This window comes from Engraulis encrasicolus, chromosome 14, assembly GCF_034702125.1.
Source record: "Engraulis encrasicolus isolate BLACKSEA-1 chromosome 14, IST_EnEncr_1.0, whole genome shotgun sequence".
Lineage (NCBI taxonomy): Eukaryota > Metazoa > Chordata > Actinopteri > Clupeiformes > Engraulidae > Engraulis > Engraulis encrasicolus.
Window position 1 is genome coordinate 26448202 of NC_085870.1, and position 19474 is coordinate 26467675.

At 47.9% G+C, this 19474-nt stretch overlaps 2 protein-coding genes across 4 annotated transcripts in view; one reads left to right on the plus strand and one right to left on the minus strand.

The window, feature by feature from the left end:
* frmd4ba (FERM domain containing 4Ba) overlaps positions 1-9354 on the plus strand; it is a 60194-nt gene extending 50840 nt beyond the window's left edge. The window contains exons 21-24 of one of the 3 annotated variants that reach the window (XM_063215283.1): positions 3792-4774; positions 5134-5314; positions 7023-7198; positions 7818-7928. In XM_063215283.1, coding sequence (XP_063071353.1) covers positions 3792-4774; positions 5134-5314; positions 7023-7198; positions 7818-7834 — 1357 coding nt within the window. In that variant the 3' untranslated portion in view covers positions 7835-7928. Of the gene's footprint in view, positions 1-3791; positions 4775-5133; positions 5315-7022 lie in introns of all 3 variants that reach the window. The other 2 variants (XM_063215282.1, XM_063215284.1) reach the window with 2 other exon arrangements.
* A 6580-nt stretch (positions 9355-15934) lies between these two features.
* Positions 15935-19147, minus strand: arl6ip5a (ADP-ribosylation factor-like 6 interacting protein 5a). Its single transcript, XM_063216440.1, has 3 exons — positions 18917-19147; positions 16878-17095; positions 15935-16289 (listed from the first exon to the last, which is right to left on the minus strand). Exons 1-3 carry the CDS (start codon positions 19093-19095, stop codon positions 16102-16104), a joined length of 585 nt encoding a protein of 194 aa, XP_063072510.1. The 5' UTR covers positions 19096-19147; the 3' UTR covers positions 15935-16101.
* Between the last annotated feature and the right edge of the window lie 327 nt (positions 19148-19474).

Sequence of the window (19474 nt, forward strand, 5' to 3'; positions counted from 1 at the left end):
CCTCCAATTGAATAGCCCTGATGTATTGGATGTATTTTCCTCAACACTTTTAAACCAAAGTGTGATGGCGTGCAGAAGTTGGGTGGTCAGAACACCACAGGGGTAACGTCACCTGTCAATAATCTGTATTCTGCATTCCAATTGGTTACTCGCTTAACTCGCGTCGCTCGAAGATAAAATAAGTTTATCTCGGAACCCGCCCACATCGCATCGCTTGTACTCTCCTTGCCTACTCGCCAGCGAGACTCGCTGGAACACGTAGACATTCTATTGACTTCATCCGCTGAGCGAGTAACTAGCAGCGACGTGTGTGTACGGCCCTTAATGCACCCCAATGTGAACTAAGCCCTGACCCCACTCAGCTGTATCCTTCTCAACGCCCCCCTAAGGCTCCCCAACGCCCCCACTACACTAGAGCCTAAATTACACACACACCATCACTTACCATCACCATCAGCATCACCAACCCCCACTTAACCCCCATCATCCGGACACCCTCCCTCCTATCACCTAACTTAACCTGCTATTACCTCTCTATCCCAGCAAATCCCACCGAAAGTAAAAATCCGGCCACTAAGTCGATGCAACCAGATTTATATCAACTGTTTGTAATGAGCGCTCAAGATATGCAGATCGTCTAGTTATTGAAGCCACTTGTGTTGGGTAAAGTGTTGGGTAAAAGTAGACAGGATTGATACCAAACACTCTAAGTTCCTATCAAGGTGCCTTTTTTTCCATCTCCGATCCTTCCTGCCACCTCAATGTCTTTAACCACCTTCACCCTCACCTAACACCCCTGACCCCCCCCATCTACTGCTCAGCTCAGCATCACCCCTTGCTCTAATTCCACCCCCATTACCTCCACTACTTCCACAGCTGACCTCATTTCAACCACTAACCTCCTCTCCACCTTCGCCAGCAGACTTAACCTCCCACCCCAACCCCCCACCCACCATATGGCTACATACACACGCACGCACGCCACACACACACACACACACACACACACACACACACACACACACACACACACACACACACACACACACACACACACACACACACACACACAAAGCCAAGTGCAGCTCATAACACTCCTACACACATGACATGACACCACCTCTCAGCACCCACCTACCTACTCACTCCACGCCCACCTTGACGTTTTTCCAGCAGGTTGCATGCTTGACCACTGACCCCACTTCAACGCCCCTATCAAGTCAGACCACTCGGCATCTGACCTTCAGGAAACTCTCTGCCCTAAACTAAACCAGTCCAGTCCAGCCCGGCTTGCTCTGCATTTGACCTCCAGAACTTTGCCCCTAGCCTAGCCCAGCCTAGCCCAGACCAGCCCAACCCCACCCAGTACAGCTCGCTAGGCATTTGACCCTCAGAGATTTCTGCCCTACACCAATACAACCCAGCCCACCCAGCCCAGCCCATTCCAGCTGATGGGGAATTTTAACACTTACCCCTCCCCACATAACTTTCCATGTAATGCATGTAGTATATAGGCATTCATTGCATGCAAACATTGCATGCAAGCTTGCTCCTTTAACCCTTTCAGCTTGCCGCAGTTATCAGGCCTCCCCTTACACACAGCCTCACTTTCTCCTTCTGAATGCGGCCCCCTACGCAGCACACCCCAGTGGTTCTCAACATGGGGTGCCACGGGGGTCTATGTCCCATTGCCTTGGGGGGGGGGTTTGTTACAATTTAATAAGCAGAAATTCTACATCCAAGCAGATTTAAAAGCACACCTCTGATATTTTGCGACAGTAATCTAATCATATTTGTATGTATTTAACACCACTGGCATGAAAATGACGACAACACTATTTGTAACTGTCATTTGTGGTGTGATTATGAGCTCCATCAGGGGTGCCTGACCCCAAAAAAGTTTGTCAACCGCTGCTGCCTTACCCCACCCACCCGCTCAGCTCTTGGTTGTCGCCCCCAGTTCAATGTTGCCATGAAGAGGTGCTCAAGCCACTCCACACAGTATTGCGCCCCCCACACCTCATTTTAGCTCTCTTAGCAGCTGAAACACATTATTCAACCGTTGCGAAGTGGTTGTGCGGTCGAATTGTGGTCCTTAGTGTTAGCATTAGCATTAGCATTAGAAGACAGCCCACTACAGAGACGCTTTATGGCCCTGTAACCTCAGTGGAGCCCTCAGTCACTTCTCCCGGCACCACTCGCAGGGAATCTCAACTCCCAGACAACACTGCTGTGGGTCTGCCCAGGTACTGATCTTGCCAAGAGGCAAGTAAATCAGTTGTCCTCCTTTAACACTGCACGCCGCTCATGTCTTTGTTTGTGTACATTTTCCAAGTTTTTTTGAGAGAGAGGGGGGCGGAGGGCTTTTGTCTGGAAGGAGTAATTGTCTGTTAAGGTCTGTAATGGATGCTATACAGACAGTATTTTTGTGTGTACCAGTAAAAGGAGCAGACTTCAGTATTTGAAGTCTTTTCATTGTACTTTCAGACAGCAGGCCCAAGTAAGGCCTGTCATGTCGTCTTGTCTTGTCGCTGACCACCTACAGTGAAAGAAATGGAACAGGTGCATGCAATTAGCCAGGCTGTGCCCTCCTAGTGACGCAACACCTTCAGAGTTGCTTCTAGTGAGGCCAAGAGCAATACAAATATTGTTTTTGAGCTCCCGAAAAAAAACGGGAACTCCTCCCACTTTGTCGGGAAACAAGCAACCATTAGCAAACTAAGGGAGGCAGGTCAACCATGCCGTTTGGGAAATGTTAATTGTTATGCTCTTGGTCAGGCCAAGTCTCGAAAGAGATTTGAAAGTGGATGATAATCAGGCTAGCATGCAATATGAAGACCTTTTACCTTTAGTCAGGGCCCCCAAAATCAAGTGAGAAAGTCATAGAGTTTTCTGTGACCATTTTTCCAGGCCTGGAAATGTCATGGCATTTCATAATTCAATCATACACTTGAAGATTTCTCACAGTCTCTGCCATCAAATATGCAAATGTGTATGAAATGAGTTTGCAGAAGGTCATGGTGAACTGCGATGAGAAAGCTTCCTGATACTTTAGAACCTCTTTCGAACCTCCTCCCCTCTGTTTACCTCATTTTTGGCTAGATTGTTTGTATCACATCCAAGGACAAACCTAACACAACTTCTCAAACTCTACTTCATTTGTGAAGGCGTGTTGCAAAACTGTCTTACCCTCCCCTTTTCTGATTCTCAATGTAGATAAGCCATAGAGCTTCATAACATGCTATTAACATACATTGATTGAAGTCGTTGAACCCTTTAAGGCAAAGCCTCTTTTATAACCTTATCGTCACCAAAATGCTAATGACCAAGTAAAGGGAGGATAAATCACCGCAAACTGGTCAGTCCCTGTGCACAACCACTGTCCAGATGCTCTACCTATGGTAATGACCAACTCTCAATTAGATACCCAAGACTCCTTGAATTGTCATATGTTGTTACTTGTTATGATATCGTTGATTGTTTTCATTGAAGAGTGAATAGGCCCGTCGACCGGCCCATCTGCAGTAAGAGGCAAGAAAATCATTCTTGCTCATGAAAATGATGGGGGGGGGTTTTCATCCCAAAAATAAATGAATAAAGAAGCACTCATCAGATTTCTTTTTGCTTTTTTAAAAGCAAAAAGAAATGTGATGAGTCCTTCTTTATTCATTGATTTTTGAGATTTGAGTTCATTCATCGATGAAGTTAAGCACCCAGTGTAAAGCATTAGACTGCAAGGTGTTTACCAGGTGTCCTGATCCTTCTACGTTTTTGTTCATCCCCCATGTTAGCTACGAGGAGGGACAACAGCACTACCGCCAGCGCAGCGGCAGCCTGGAGTCGCAGCAGGCCTACCTGACGGAGGCCGAGTCCCACGCCCACCACTCCCACCCCCACCACCATGGCTCCTCGGGGGGGCCCTACCTTATGTCAAGCACCCTCCCTCGCCGCAGCACCAGCACCGAGATCCTGGATGACTGCTCGTCCTACACCAGCCAGTCCAGCGCTGACATGCCCGGCGGCTACCACCACCACCATCACCACCACGGGCAGCCACAGCACTCCGCCACCCTCCACCTGCCCCGCGCCCGCAGGCTACACCAGCAGCGACGCGCCGGCGGCTCCAGCATCTACGCCAACACGGGCAGCATGCCCAACCTGGCACAGCACCAGCAGGAGCCGTACAGCAGGCCGCCCTCGCGCCCCACCACCACCGCCTACTACGTGACGGGCTACCCCACGTCCGACTCGGACCCCTACTCCAACGGGGCGTACGCCTACGAGAACGAGAGCGAGGGCCACTACAGCGTCAACAGCTCTGCCTCTTCGTCGTACTACTACCACCAACAACAACAACACCAACAGCACCAACACCCACACCAGCAGCACTACCAGGGCACGTCGTACCACCCGCACGAGGCCTACCGCAGCAGTAGCGGCACCACTGGCGGCGGCGTGTACGACGAGCTGGACGGCCTATCGCAGCACAACCCCTACGCCACGCTGCGGCCACCGCGCAACAACAACAACGGCAGCCGGCCGCCCTCGCGCCTGGGCAACGAGAACATGCACAAGAACATCCAGAAGGCCCTCGTGGCGGAACACCTGCGGGGCTGGTACAACCGCAACACGGGGCCCAAACAGGCCCCTGGCGGTGGCGGCGGCGGTGGTGCCTATGACTACGACAGGGGGTCGCAACACAGCCTGGGATACCCCAACATGTCGCCCACGTACAGTGGACACGGCCATCGGAACCCCTCCTTCTCATCATCAGGTAGGCTAGGCTAACCCTTCTCCATAGAGAGCATGGCTAGAAGTGTGTGAGTGTCTCTGTGTGTGAACACTGTAATCACATGGCTGTCCCTGTTGTTTTAAATGGAAAGAATAATGGAATAATCGTTTCCTTTCTTTTTTCTTGCCTATACCTGTCTTTTCCTTTCTCTCTCTCTATCGCTCTCTACCATCTTTTTTCTTTCATTCCCTCTTTTTGTCTGTCTATCTGTCTTTCCTCTCTCTCTCTCTCTCTCTCTCTCTCTCTCTCTCTCTCTCTCTCTCTCTCTCTCTCTCTCTCTCTCTCTCTCTCTCTCTCTCTCTCTCTCTCTCTCTCTCTCTCTCCTGTAATTGACCTCCAAGTGTCCTCTGTGACGAGTGCTGGGAACTGGCATGGCCACCATCACATGTCGGCATCGCTGGATGACTACGAGCTGCAGCAGACGCCTATGGCACCCCCGCAGCAGCAGCATCATCAGCAGCAGCATCAGCAGACCTACGGGGGCTACGGCCACCCCCACTACATCCAGTCCGCCCACAGCAGGTGAGGAGAGCAAGTGTTGCTTTGGCAACGCTCAGGGCCCTGCCCACTTTTACACTTGTTATCCAATTAAGTGAGCTCACTGATCCCTCCCACTTGATCCTGTTCTTACCTTGTCAAGCAGCCTTAGTCAGCTTATGGACAGCACCTCTATGAAAAGACTGGAAGAGAAAAAAAAGAAGGGAAAAGGATGGAAAATATGTGTACACAAGCCTTCTCTTCTCTCTGTGTATTGAGTCTTGCTTATGCACTCCTTTCCTTGCTCTGTCACTTCACTTCACTGTCTCTTTGGTCTTACAGCTGGTTTCCGCACTTGTCTGTTTGCCATTTGTGCCACTGAGGGCACGAATGGAAGTCAGCGAGTCTGACTGTCGCAGCACTTTGGCGAACACGAAATCGGAAGATTAACTGCGGCCTGCGGCCCATCCTGATGCTCAGAGGATGGCTCGCCTCTGGCCGGGCAGTAATCTCTCTCCTCACAGGTTATTAAAAGGACAGCCTCCATGCTCGAGAAGCTTCCTTGTTTTTGACCTACCTCTCACTCTCACCCCATTCCTCCTCTCCTCCTCCTCCTCCTCCTCCCATCCCTCACCACCCCTCCACACCACATGCCTACCTCATCACTACCACCCCACCCCACCCCTCTCCTCACCTGCCCCTCCCTCTCCCACAGATATGGCACCACCTGCAGGGCACAGCACCGCCGCCCGCCCCAGCACCCTCCACCTGCTGCCTCCTTCCCCGCTTGCTCTTCCTCCTCTCCACTCTCCTCTCGCCCTTCCTCTTCCTCTTCCTCCTCTTCTGCCAACACCTCCTCCTCTTCCTCTGCCTTCTCCTCTTCCTCTGCCTCCTCCTCTTCCTCCATCCGATACCGGGTGGAGCAGCCCAGCTCCACGGCTCACCGGTTCACTGGCTGCAGACTGGACCGATATAATAAGCCCCCCATTTGCTAGGTGTAAGGCACGCTAGTAAGTAAAGCCACCACTGTGCGCGTGGTTTTTGGCTGGTGGTGTGCCCCCCCACCCCCTTTTTTTGTGTGATGATATGGAAGCCTGAGTGATTTTTTTTTCCCTGGTTGCCTGGCTTTGTTCTGTTTTTTGTTGTTTGTTTGTTTGTTTTTTTGCATTGTGTTATTTTAGTGTCTTGATTTTTGCGGACATTTTGTTTTGTTTTCGTGCTACCGGAACGGTGTCATGACGTCCTTGTTTGTTCTGCTACTCGTGCTCTCGCTGCTGTTCCTGCTTTATCTACTGCTTTTAAACATGCTGCACCATGTCCTTACATGCCGAGTCATCTGCCATTGAAACTGCAAATGCATGCTGTATGTGCTCCTGTTTGTTGTTTGTCTTGTGACAAAGTAAAGTGCTTGCTCTGTGAGAATATTTTGATTAATCAGCAGAGGTCACATTTTAATTGTGTGTGTGAGTATATACTTGTTAACATGTACGTACCACACACACACACACGCACGCACACACACACACACACACACACACACACACACACACGCACACACACACACACACACACACACACAATGTATTGTCATGTTTTTTTCTTTTTTTATATATAAATCACTACTTAATAAATAACATAATATTGTCCAAGTTAAGTTAAGCTAACACAGCATAAGTAGCCATAGCCGTTTCTGTACTGGGACACTGACCCTCCTACTCCCTCCCCTCCCTCCCCCGTTCCCTCTCATGTGCAGACCTCAAACTCCCTCGTACACAGTGTGCCAGTTGTCAAGCTCTGGTAGTCTGTGGCATCCTCCAGTGCCAGCCCCAGCCCCGGCCCTTTTAGACATGCATGCAGGGCCAGGCGCAGTGGGCTATGACCCCGAGCTGCAGTATCGACCAGCCAGCCGTAGGCATAGCACTGCCAAGGGTGAGACGCTCCCAGTACTAACCCCCACCTCCCTCCCTCCACCCTAAAGCACCCAATGTGTCACTCGGGTGGTGATGAATCGCTGACGCTAAAAACTAAAAAACTGGTTTGGTGGCCTCGGGTTCAAGGCCACCTCCGCTGCTGGTGGCGGCACTGCTGCTCTCACATGTACACACTGATTTTTGAAAATATACACCTTTCTCACAGCACGGTTTTGGTTGTGGTGGTGGTGGTGGTGGTGGTGTGGTGTGTGGTGTGGTTTCGTTTTTGGAGTGGTGGTCTTATTTGGTATTAAAGGTGAAAATGTGACCCCTGTGTGTTGTGGCTGGAAATTTTATTGTTTTGTTTGTTTATTTGTTTTGGTGTGAATTCTCACAGGTGCCGATAATTTAATACGGTGTTGTTGCATCAGTCATATAAAAGAAATACTGGAAGACATTATTCTAACACCAGAAATTGGCCTGAGCACTGATGACAACTCCGGTTTAAATTATACAAATTCTGATCCATACTGTGTTCTATTTGGAAATTGTGTTGTGTATGTTATTTCTTTTCAGTTTTGCATATGCATGCCTTTGCACGTTCACTAACTCTTGCTTTTCTCCACTTTGATTTCTAGGTCATACACTGATGTGAACCAAATGGAGGAACACGCCAGTGGCCCAATGAACAGGAGTTTTGACTCTGAGGATCACGTGCTCTACTGGCATGAGGACTCCTCGAAACCTGGAACGATAGTATAGAATCACGGGGGAAAGTGGACAAGACGAGGCCCACACACCACCACCCATCTCCCCCATACCCACTCACCCCCACACCCACCCAAAGGCTGCCTTGATCAACTCCTTACACGTGCCTGCCAACGATGGACGACACGTTCTGAGTAAAAGGGCTCCCAAAGATTCAACACAACGACAAAAAACAAAAGCAACAACCTGAAAGGAATGTAACCAGACGAGAACGTGAAGCAATGTATGTGTGCGTGTTCATCCAGATTTTTTTCATATTACTGCAAGATGCAGCCTTTGCAGTGGGGTTAAAAAAAACTGAAACTGGATTCCACATGGTGCACCTGCACGTTCCAGGATGACCTGAACTTTTTATTTTTTTTCTTAATTTTTTTAATGTTTTGAGTGATGTTTTTTGCGTGATGATGGCACTTCCTTACTTATGACTTTTTTCTTGCACTTGCACAAGGCTGCCGTGACCCCTGTGGTCTGTGGGATGTAACTACCACCATGGTGACTAAATCATTTCCCTCACAGCTAATCTCGACGCAGCGGACGGACCGCACGCATTTGGGAAGGATTAACCAAGTCATTGAAACGATTAACGCCGTAAAATGAAGGATTTAACACAAGTGGACTTTAGGATTGTGATTTTGGTGCTGTTTGTCTCACAGTCTCCCCGTCTAACAAGACAAAACTCTTAACTCTGTGGATTTTATTCGAGCTACTGAACACAAGGCATTTCATCGTGTTGTTTTTGTTATTACTATTAAAGGATGAACTGCTAAGGGAGTTTATTCGCACTGCTCTTGAATATGCATGAGGCCGTGCAAAGCCCACTTCCTTAGCCTAGCATCCATGTTGCCTATTTGGCACACAGACCGAGACTGCTCACGCTACACTGGAATTACTAAGCTCCCCTGAAAGTACTGTACAAGCCATTCGTTCTCACACCCTTTTCCTCAGTGTTTGTAAGACTAAAGAGTTGCCATATGCCACTGAGTTCAGTTCAGTCCTCTTTTAAACGAAAGTATGTCTCGCCAGGCTTGCATTGTTACTGGTATGAAGTGACTTAAACCACCATTTTGTGTTAAGCACCACCTATGACAATATTCACTCCAGTAGTGCTATTGCGTATTAGTTATGTGGATATCCCCTAACACTGAGATTGCCTGCTGCATCCCATGCTGGAATCCATGGTCAGGTGCTCCTCCTTCTCGCCTCTCATGGGAGAAGTCTGTATGTATATGTGGATAGTGTAAAAAGAATTTACTACTTTTTTGGTCTCTCTTTTTAGAGGTTTTTTTATGTGTTTTAAGAAGCATGTAATATATAGTCATCAAATTTGTTAAGCTGGTTCTTAGTAATTTGTATCATTTGAGATGTATTTGAATAAAAAAAGACTCACTTAAATACCATTGCTGTTGCTTCTGTTGAAATATTACAACCCTTCATGTTTATTTTCACTTAAAACACTACCACAGGGAGATGACTCCAAGTTTCCTGTCAACACTCATGTTCGGTTGTACCTCCTTTCCTACAAAGCACAGGAAGATCCAGTGAATTTTCCCCCCAAGGGATTGTGATGTGATGTAGGCCTAGTTGATTTGATGCAGCGATGGGAGGCCTAATCCCCTACTTCAGGGATGTGTATTCAGAGCATCCTGCTGCCGACTTGTGCTCGACTGAAGGTTTCCATTAAATCCCTTTAATTAAGCAGCTGAATGAATATCCACTGAGCCATTGTAATTATTTAATGGGCTTTTCTGCCTTAAAGGAAACACAATGCGGTAGCGTGTTTTTTATTTTAACCCTCTCAAACCTTAATATCCTGACGATATAATTATTTTCAGCAATAACACCAAAAGGATATCAGCGGTGATCACAAACATGTGGTGGTCTTTAGCTAAGATCTGGAAAGGTCTTCGTGAGCAAGGATGGAAACTCTGGGCTTGTGTTGTTGTGAGAACACTCCAAGTCGGGTTTCCCATCGCTCCCAGTGGCACTACGTGGCCCTCACTGAGCGCGCTCCATGGAAAGCTGAACACCACTCATTGCAGTAGCTAATGATTACCTTGTTTGAACGACAACTGCCAGCGTATGCCGACTTTCTAAACAGGAAGTGTAGATAATAACAGATTGGCTCTAACCGCTGTGTGAAAGCGCACACCACGGGCGGTGCAGCAGTAGCTGGGAGGAGAATGAATCTGCCCCATACCCTGTCCTCTTTTTTTCCTTTTCGCACACACACCCACACACATGTAGGGTTGTGTGGTCAAACAGGTTTTTTTTTTGCTCCTTCCAAGTGTGCACTAAAAAAAACTAGACTAACCAGTCTGCTGCTTCTGAGGCTGGAGACCCACCCTATCTGGTCAGACTGTCTCTCGTCTCATCCCTTTGCTACTCAAAATAAACAAGAACACGTCAAGGGGATTAAGACTTGTGTCTTCTGCCTGTTTGTACGAGGGGTGTGCAGCCTATGTTTTGTGTGTTTGTTTGCACATATGCTGAAGTGAGTGAATGCATGGGTTGTCCAGTGAAATGGTGTCTGTCCGTCATGCGTGCTCCCTTTTCTCTTTTGTTTATCCAGAACTTCATTCAAGCAGATCCAGCAGCAGCCAGGCAGGGGCCACGGGGCCCTTGTCTTAACCAAACACTGCCTCCTTCTCCGGCTCCCTTTTTATTCCCCTCAAGTCTCTGTCCTGTCATCAGTCACTTGCCCTCTCCTCCCCTTGAGGCCAGGGCAGCAGGGAAGGGCAGGACTGGACCTGGGTCAGGCCATAGAAGCAAAGTGGTCAGTTGTCCCGAGCCCAGGCAAAAGGGGAGGGTATGCAGAATTATGCCTCTTTTCCACTGCGATTTCTCTCTTAGGCCTACAGCTCGCCACTTTTTTGCTTTTTGAGTAAGCACGACACATCTCCATTGAAAAGCAAAAGGTGCCGGGCCGAGTTGCGCTTTGTCGAGCTGTAGGCCTACCAGAAAAAGGACAGTGGAAAAGAGGCATCATAGATGACTTTGTCCTGGGACCGGCCAAAGTTGTCAGAGGCCCTGCATAGAAGGGCTGGGCTTGGCAGGGCTGGACTGGACTGAGGGGGCCCCTTTTTTCCAAGAGTTGAAGGGAAGACGCTGCGGCTCTACTGACCCCTGACCCCCTTGCAGCAGGGGAGGTGCTGCTCTGGCTCCTCCAGGTTTCCTTGAGATGTTTTCTGACGTGTGTGTGTGTGTGTGTGTGTGTGTGTGTGTGTGTGTGTGTGTGTGTGTGTGTGTGTGTGTGTGTGTGTGTGTGTGTGTGTGTGTGTGTGTGTGTGTGTGTGTGTGTGTGTGTGTGTTGCCCTACCTCGACTGGCTGCTGCAGCTGTCCCCCTCTATCTCTTGCTCTCTCTCTCATTCTTTCTCTCTCTCTCTCTCTTTCTGTCTCTCTCTCTCTCTCTCTCTCCAGCCCCACACCCCACTGTTGCTGCAAACACCAGCTGCGCTCAGACCCCTTCCCCATCCCACCTCACCTCACCCCTCCTCACATTGAAGGAGACAATGGCCGCTTTTTTTCACCCCTCCACATTCTCTCCTCCCTCCCTCCCTCCCTCCCTCTCTCTCTTCCTCCCTCCCTGTCTTCCTCCCTCCCTCATGAGCTGAGCTGAGCACTGCTGCAGTCATTCACCTTTGTTGCGCTGCGCCGAGAGCAGATCAGTGCACTCTCGCTCTGTAGTGTGTGGGAGTGTGAATAAGTGTATCTTTGTGTGTGCGTGTGTGTGCGTGCGTGTGTGAGAGAGCGTGTGCGTCGGCACACGTCTGCCTGTGTGTGTCTGCACGTAAACGTGCATAGAGGTAAGCCCATCAAGCTTCAGGTCAAAGCTGTCATGAATCTCAGGTAATTTGGAGGTTTCAGCGTCGGCGCACTGCACTGCACTTACCACCACCACGCTCGGTTGCGCAGAGCATCTAAACACTTTTACGCCAGGAGAAGAAGGAGACATGGGAGGTGGGAGAAGGAGGAGGTGAAGGTGAGGAGAAGGAGGAGGTGAAGGTGAGGAGGAGGAGGAGGAGGTGGGAAGAGGAGAAGGAGGAGGTAGGAGGAGTAGAAATAGGAGGTGGGAGGGAGAGAAGGAGGAAGTGGAGAGATTAGAAGAAGGAGGTGGGAGAAGGAGAAAGTGAGGGAGTAGGTGGGGAGAGGAGGTGAGAGTAGAAGAAGGAGGAGGAGGTGGGGAGAGGAGAAGGAGGAGAAGGTGGGGAGAGGAGAAAGAGGAGGTGGGAGGGGGAGGAGGAGCAGGTGGGGAGAGGAGAAAGAGGAGGGGGGAGGGGGAGGAGGTGGGGAGAGGAGAAAGAGGAGGTGGGAGGGGGAGGTGGTAAGTGTGTTATCATCAGGGGGCTACTGGCCAAACCTGCTCTTGAAGGGCACGGAGGGATGAGGTCATCTTTAACCTTTATTAGACAAGGGGAGACCTGGCTGCAGGCGGGAAAAAAAGAGTTACTTGGCTCGGATGAAAGGGTTCTCTGCAGAGAGAGGAGTTGGGGTGGGGGTGTAGAGAGAGAGAGAGAGGCTAGGCTCTTCCCAAATGGATAATAACAATGTAAGCGTAACTATAATAACCATTACAGCTCAAAGGACCTACTCAAGGATACTGATAATGAGAGCGAGCTTGGCTGGAAACCTAGGAGGCCGCTAGAGTCATGCTGTGATGGGTTTAAGATGATAAAATATACTCTGCTGCAGGGCTGCTGATAGCTTTTACCAGGCCCAGAACAAAATCACCTGAGAGGGCCCCCTCACCCAATACATATAGTGTAATGAGGACCCAATAAACGACTTTTAGTGAGCGACTGAGCGCTATATAAAACGTAGCCTATGTATTATTATTCTTATTAATAATAATAACTTGCCTCTTGTCCCAGCACCTCCTTGCCTTCGCTTCTCTAACGCTTCGTGAGAGACTAAGTTCTGTGGTATTTTGTGTTTTGGTTTTTCCAGTGAGCTAATTAACTATTGCAACATTAAGCCAGAGATATGCTTGTCTCAAGAGTCATAACGTGAAGCCAAGTGAGTACAGGCAAAATGAACTGAACTTGTCTGAACTTGTGGTAGAGGTAAAGCCCATATGTCAACACTGCCATTTATTTTTCTAATAAATGTCTGACTTCAAAACGGAGAAAAATACAGGTTACTGATACCCAAGTCGTCTGGCTAGGAGCACTGTGAACTCCGTCCAAGTCACTCAACGGCTGCCTATGCACTTCGGTGTACCTTTTCTGTTGTTAGTTTGCCAAGGAGATAAACCTGTAACCCACAGACCCCTTCTGGCCATTTCCCTCTCTTCACACACACACACACACACACACACACACACACACACACACACACACACACACACACACACACACACACACACACACACACGCACACACGCACACACGCACACACACGCACACACACACACACAAGTGCACACACAACGCACACGTGCACACACACACACACACCAGATTGGAGGCTGCGAGAGAGTTTCCATCCAGACCCCTTTTGTTCTGTCAGATCACACACACACACACACACACACACACACACACACACACACACACACACACACACACACACACACACACACACACACACACACACACACACACACACACACACACACACACACACACACGTGCAGTCTTATAAAGGCCAATGCACCAAGGAAACGTCTGTGCTGGCTGAGAGGTCCTGGCACTTTTCAGGCAGCGAGTGGCGGTCTGGCCCTGCTCTAAAATGTCCGGCCGGCCCGTCTGACAGCTGTAGGAGAGCAGTGCGGTGGAGTGGAGTGGAGTGAGGGGGCACAAGAGCTTCCCTGTGTGCCCACCGACTTGACCCACAGCCAGTGGCAGCATGGCAGCCATGGAACCAGGACCACAATGTTGGTGGTGGTGGTGGAAGCAGTTAGGCTGGCTGGCTCCCTGCTTGGTGTGTGTGTGTGTGTGTGTGTGTGTGTGTGCGTGCGTGCGTGCGTGCGTGCGTGCGTGCGTGCGTGCGTGCGTGCGTGCGTGCGTGCGTGCGTGCGCGTATGTGCGTGCGTGTGTGGCTGTGTTGTTGCTCTCCCCTCCTGTTGCAACACATCAGCGTAAGCGTGTGTTACTGGGTGAAGGGCCAAGGGTGGAGAATGTGTAAGGGAGGCATAAATCAGGTTTTCACACGACGTCGTGAAGACAAACAAAAGGAGTGGAGAGAGTTGCTTGAGAGGAGTTGTTTTTATGTTGTACCCTACCTGGGTGAGTGAGCCCACTACCCATCCACCACCACCACCACACTCCCCGGGCCTCTCTCTCTCTCTCTGTTGTTGCTCTAGGCAACATTACAAACACTACCGGGCCAGGATAACCTTTTAAAACCAACTGCCTTCACAGCAGAGCACAACTTTTGGCCTCATAAGAACTCACTCGAGCGCCACACGTCCTGAACTCATTTACCAACGTGTCTACACATTAACATTAAGTTAACACAACACGCACACACACACACACACACACACACACACACACACACACACACACACACACACACACACACACACACACACACACACACACACACACAGTGTGTCGAAAACATATATCCTACACTGTAGCCGCTTTAAATGTGAACATACTGTATGAGCGCTAAGGCGCTGACTCATCGATCCTGTGCGGAGATTCCCTGTGAAAAACACAGCAGTAGATAAATCTGTCGTGGCGCTGCACCGCACAGCACTCAGCTCAGCTGCACTATAATCTGCTCCATGCCATTGATTAGGGCCAGGCTGAGGGAGGAGTGGAGGCAGAGGAGAGGAGAGGAGAGGAGACCCCAGGGCTGGACTGGGGGAGAAATAGGGCCCGGGCACTTTTGGCTGTAAGGGGACCCTCATAACTAGCAGCATAGAACTGACTCATCGGTGGGCCCCACACCCTCGTGGGCCCCTATTTTCAGAAATGTATTTTTTCTATATATATATTTTTTTTTTTTACATTTCTGAAAATAGGGGCCCACGAGGGTGCAGGGCCCACCGGGAAATGCCTGGTATGCCAGATGGCCAGTCCAGCTCTGGTGGGAGCAGTGGGGGCAGAGAGGAGAGGAGACCCTATCAATCAACAGGAAGGTGCCGTCAAGATAAAACACACATTTGAGAACAAGGCAGATACAGATGGGACTGAGCCAATCACGGTGCACAACACACACACAAGGGTTTTTCACTTCTTTGACCATTTGTTACACAATACACGTGTATAAATAAATCTCGTGCTCTCACTCTTTGATATGATTCACAGAGGCCTTTGGCTCTTTATTGGAAAAAGCTTGCATAGATTTTTTTTCTTTGAGTTGGATTTGTTTGTTCGTGAATTGAACACTCAACAGTCACAACCTTTGGAAACAATGATTGACCAAACAAACAAAGAAATTAAACAATATCTTTTTTTCACACTGATTAATCCATCTGGTCAACATGTGTGTTATACACTGCATATCAATACACTGGTAAGTACAGTTACGGAAAATTACTGATCAATCATCTGAAAAAAACAAAAACAAATCTCACCCATAGTTAATTCTTATCCTTATGTGAGAAACAGGTGATGACTTATCCCAGTGATTATACATACATTTGCACTTTTCTCTTTTTTGAAAGAAAGAAAGAAAGAAAGAAAGAAAGAAAGAAAGAAAGAAAATATAAGCTATAGGATCAGAAGAGGGTGTTGAGAAGCAGCATTTTGAACACTGCAGGGAATTCCAGTCATCTCATTGCCGATTGCACATGGTACACAAAGGATATTGTCAATTCAACAGTCTGGAGCGGAAATAACACTTCTCGTTGTTGTAGCCCGGCCACAAAAGGGAGTGTGTACGTCTAGCCCTGAAAATGTTGAGACGAAGAGGTAAAGGAATCAAATATTATTCCTAAAAGGAGATTGCGGCTTGCAATAGGTGTGCTTACTGGAGCGCCCAGCATGTAAACGTTTGGATTTACAAAAAATGCAATCCCTCACATTCGAAATGTCAGTGTAACAGGTGTGTGTGTGTGTGTGTGTGTGTGTGTGTGTGTGTGTGTGTGTGTGTGTGTGTGTGTGTGTGTGTGTGTGTGTGTGTGTGTGTGTGTGTGTGTGTGTGTGTGTGTACCAGGGGGGACTCAAGTCATTGACATGCCATTCACATTAGTTTTTTTTTCTTCAGTCTTTTAGCTTTTTCCTCATTTCATTCTCCAGGAAGCCCTGAATCTTGTTTAGGTTCTCTTCCTGTTGGCCCAGCGCTTCCAGGATCAAGCCCATTGGTGTTCTCTTAAGGCCCGCCCCCTCGATCTTGTTCTCCAGTTTATTCTTCATGTTCCGCAGGCGCATTGATGCGTGGGAAAAAATCACTGTGGATCACAAAACACATAACGCTGAAATAAAATTTAAAAAACATGGTCATTGCATCTGGAGCGAGTTCTATCTTGGCAGTTTAACGTTTTGCTTTTTTTTTTGTTATTTGCTTGCTTGCATGTGTTTTTGCTGTTGGGCAAATATGCATGTTGCTACCCGTTGATTTGCAATGTCTGTTTGTCCTTAATTAAATCAGTCACTGACAGGTGAGTAAATAGTATGGTGCAATTAGAAAAGTGGCATTTTTGTGTTTACTCCTCAAAACAACACTGGATAAAACACTGAATGTACCTTTAACCAAATAATATACAGTACAATGACTTGGCTAGGTTTTTACCAGAAAAGTATGAATGGCAAATTGTAGTAGGTTTGTCCAGGAGTCTATAGTAATGTAGAAAATACTGCAATAATGTAATAATGTTTTTTTTCACTCTGCTACTGGATCAGCAAACTTTTCCACTGACTTAACCTAACAACCAAAACACACAAGAGTACCCTTGCATTACACCTCCTGAGAAACCAGCTCGAAGAGGAAGTATCGTGCAAAGTCAGTGAATCTATCTCTTAACCCCCCTTGGACTCACACAGCAGAGGTGTGGAGATGCCAAAGATGAAGACAGAGACTCCTCCGAGGAGAGAGATGAGGAAATAGCTGGCCACCATCACCGCAAACACGAAGAGGGTGGGGTTCTGCTTCTTGAAGTTCTTGATCATGGCCTTGTTCTCCGCAGCCCACACGGAGCCCATGAAGACCATGCTGACCACCAGACCACCCAGCATCATGCTGAAGGGATTGGTCAACCTTTCAAACAGCACACACACAAATAAAAAACAACACACATGCAAATGAGGGTGTATATTGCTTTGTTTCCGTAACACACTGTTGTTCAGACGATCCATCATAACAGTTGGCAATGGCTGCTCTAATTGGTTGATATTGTTCTGTTTATGCTTTAAAATCCTGTGTCAGTGGCACCACCTGGTGGCCAAATCTTGCCATGGAGTTATGACATCTGAACACAGCACAGGATGTAGGCTGGCTTTGCCATCTGCAGGGGTGATAGTGAAAAAAAATCTTGAGCCTGAACTTTTTCCCCTGCTCTAACGACGACGACAAGACACTGAATAGTGACGTAACGTACGCCTATTTTGACACATTATTCAAACATTTAATAGCCTGTGTATGACCATTATTTAAGCCAGATAGTAGAAGAAAACCCTGAACCTGTAACACTTTCTGAGATAAGAATAACCCAAAGGCTAATTGTTATCAATGTTTTTATTTTTGCAAACTCTGTCAAGCCTGAAATCAGGCATGGAGCCTGAATACTATCAGCCCTGCATCTGTACATTTCCGCTCAATTCACATTTCTCTCTGTACAAATGAAATGAAGTTAGTACGAAGGGTTTTGTAGCCTTCTTACTTCCTGTAAAAGGGACAAATATCAATGTTTACAAAAACAAACACCCAATAACAAAACAAGATATTTGAACAGATTGCCTAGCAGGTGATAATACATCAGGTGTATCTTTAAATGCTGATGGTACCCCAACAAAAAAGTGGTGCTTTTATGAACTGACTCACTGCCTATGAAGTGATTCACAGCCCCTACTGAACAGGCCCCTGACTGCACAAAAAAACAGCTGTCAGTCTGAGGCGTGGAAGTCCCTAACGAGTTCATCCCCTCTTCAGCCTCAGCTGCTGATGTTCTGGATTATAGACTGTTGCAGCCCCCAACAACCGTGTGTCATCACAGCCAAATAGCCACTGACTATATTTAGATAGCATGGCCTCTTCTTGCGCACCGAGAGGGACTCATCTAGGGTTGCCAACCGTCCCTTGAAATACGGAATCGTCCTGTATTTAGAGATAAAAGTACGGGTTCCGTATTGAACTGAAACGGGACACGGGACGTTAGAATGCAGGAAATTACATCTAAGAAATGCAAAATTTTCTGGGGGACGACCCCCAGACCCCCGGCACGATGAAGTGTCCCGTATTTTTTTCATTGACAGTTGGCAACCCTAGACTCATCTGAACTGCTTATCATGAATGTGGATTTTCCCAGCCCCCTCTCTGAGTTAATAATATACCATATCATCAGAGCTCACCACCAGACAATGACTGTTTTCAACACACACTGTGAAACACCAAACTGCAGGGTCAACAGGCCTTGTCAAACTAGTCAGTCATGTTTAAGTTTACTTAAGCAAAGGACAGATAGGCCTAATCCTCACATGACTGTGATGTGACATGTGCAAAACATTTTCTCACCACCCGAACCTCAAGAAGAAACCCAAAAATATAGTTTCTGCTTTTAAAAGTATTAGAAGCTAATGGCAAATTAAGGGTCCATGTGTAAAGTTGTGCTGTTTACAAGTCAGAGTGGAAACTCACTGACCTGACCCTACTCTGACTTCTGTGGCCTGCTGTGATGCTAATTGAGACATTCTGAAAACAGTAAATGCATCTGTCATTGTTTTTTTTTCCGGGTGGGTGAGAGGCCACCTCAAAGCTACAAAAGAAGACTGCCTGTACATTTCATTTACACTGTGCCACTCACTCAGACAGTGAAGGCTTTTGTTCTGTAAATCCATCCATCTCTGTGTAGGCTACGCTTACCCCACAAGCAGGAAGACAACGATTGCAGTCGCCAGATAATTTGTTTGGTAGTACAGAAGATTGCTGACCACCCGGTTGTTCCACTTTGCCAGGTCGTGCACATCGGGCTTTCCAAACCTTTCGGACCCCGGGAAAAAGTCGTCCCAGGGCCGAAGTGGTGCTATTTCTACTTTAGCCATTTGCCCATACACTGCAACAACAGATGACAGCTTGCTGGCACTTCAGCTCCAGTTCCCGAACAACATTCTCGCGATAATTTGTCTATACAACTTCAGAACGCAGCAGATCAGCGCATGAGCCCTGATGGGCAAGCCCTGGAAAATATTGATTTTGAAAGCTTTGTGGTTTAGTAACAACGTTCAGTTTTACAGTTGAACACGATATTGGCAGGAGATGAAACGTAATCGCCATTTCAATCGCCATCGCCATCACATTCTCTACAAATTATCCTCTAAGTATGGGCCAGGACATTTTTTTTAATTGGGAAAATGTGCATACTCATCCGGCAATAACATGAAACGAGAAGTTAAATAAGCACAAACCTTAAAATGGATTTAC

What these genes read in the sequence shown, in the direction of transcription:
- arl6ip5a (XM_063216440.1), bottom strand. Translation starts at nt 19,095, where the DNA reads ATGGCTAAAGTAGAAATAGCACCACTTCGGCCCTGGGACGACTTTTTC. An exon ending in GTTGTCTTCCTGCTTGTGGG is followed by an intron (nt 17,096 to 18,916) that starts GTAAGCGTAGCC and finishes GCTGTTTGAAAG; the next exon opens with GTTGACCAATCCCTTCAGCA. An exon ending in CATCTCCACACCTCTGCTGT is followed by an intron (nt 16,290 to 16,877) that starts GTGAGTCCAAGG and finishes TGTGATCCACAG; the next exon opens with TGATTTTTTCCCACGCATCA.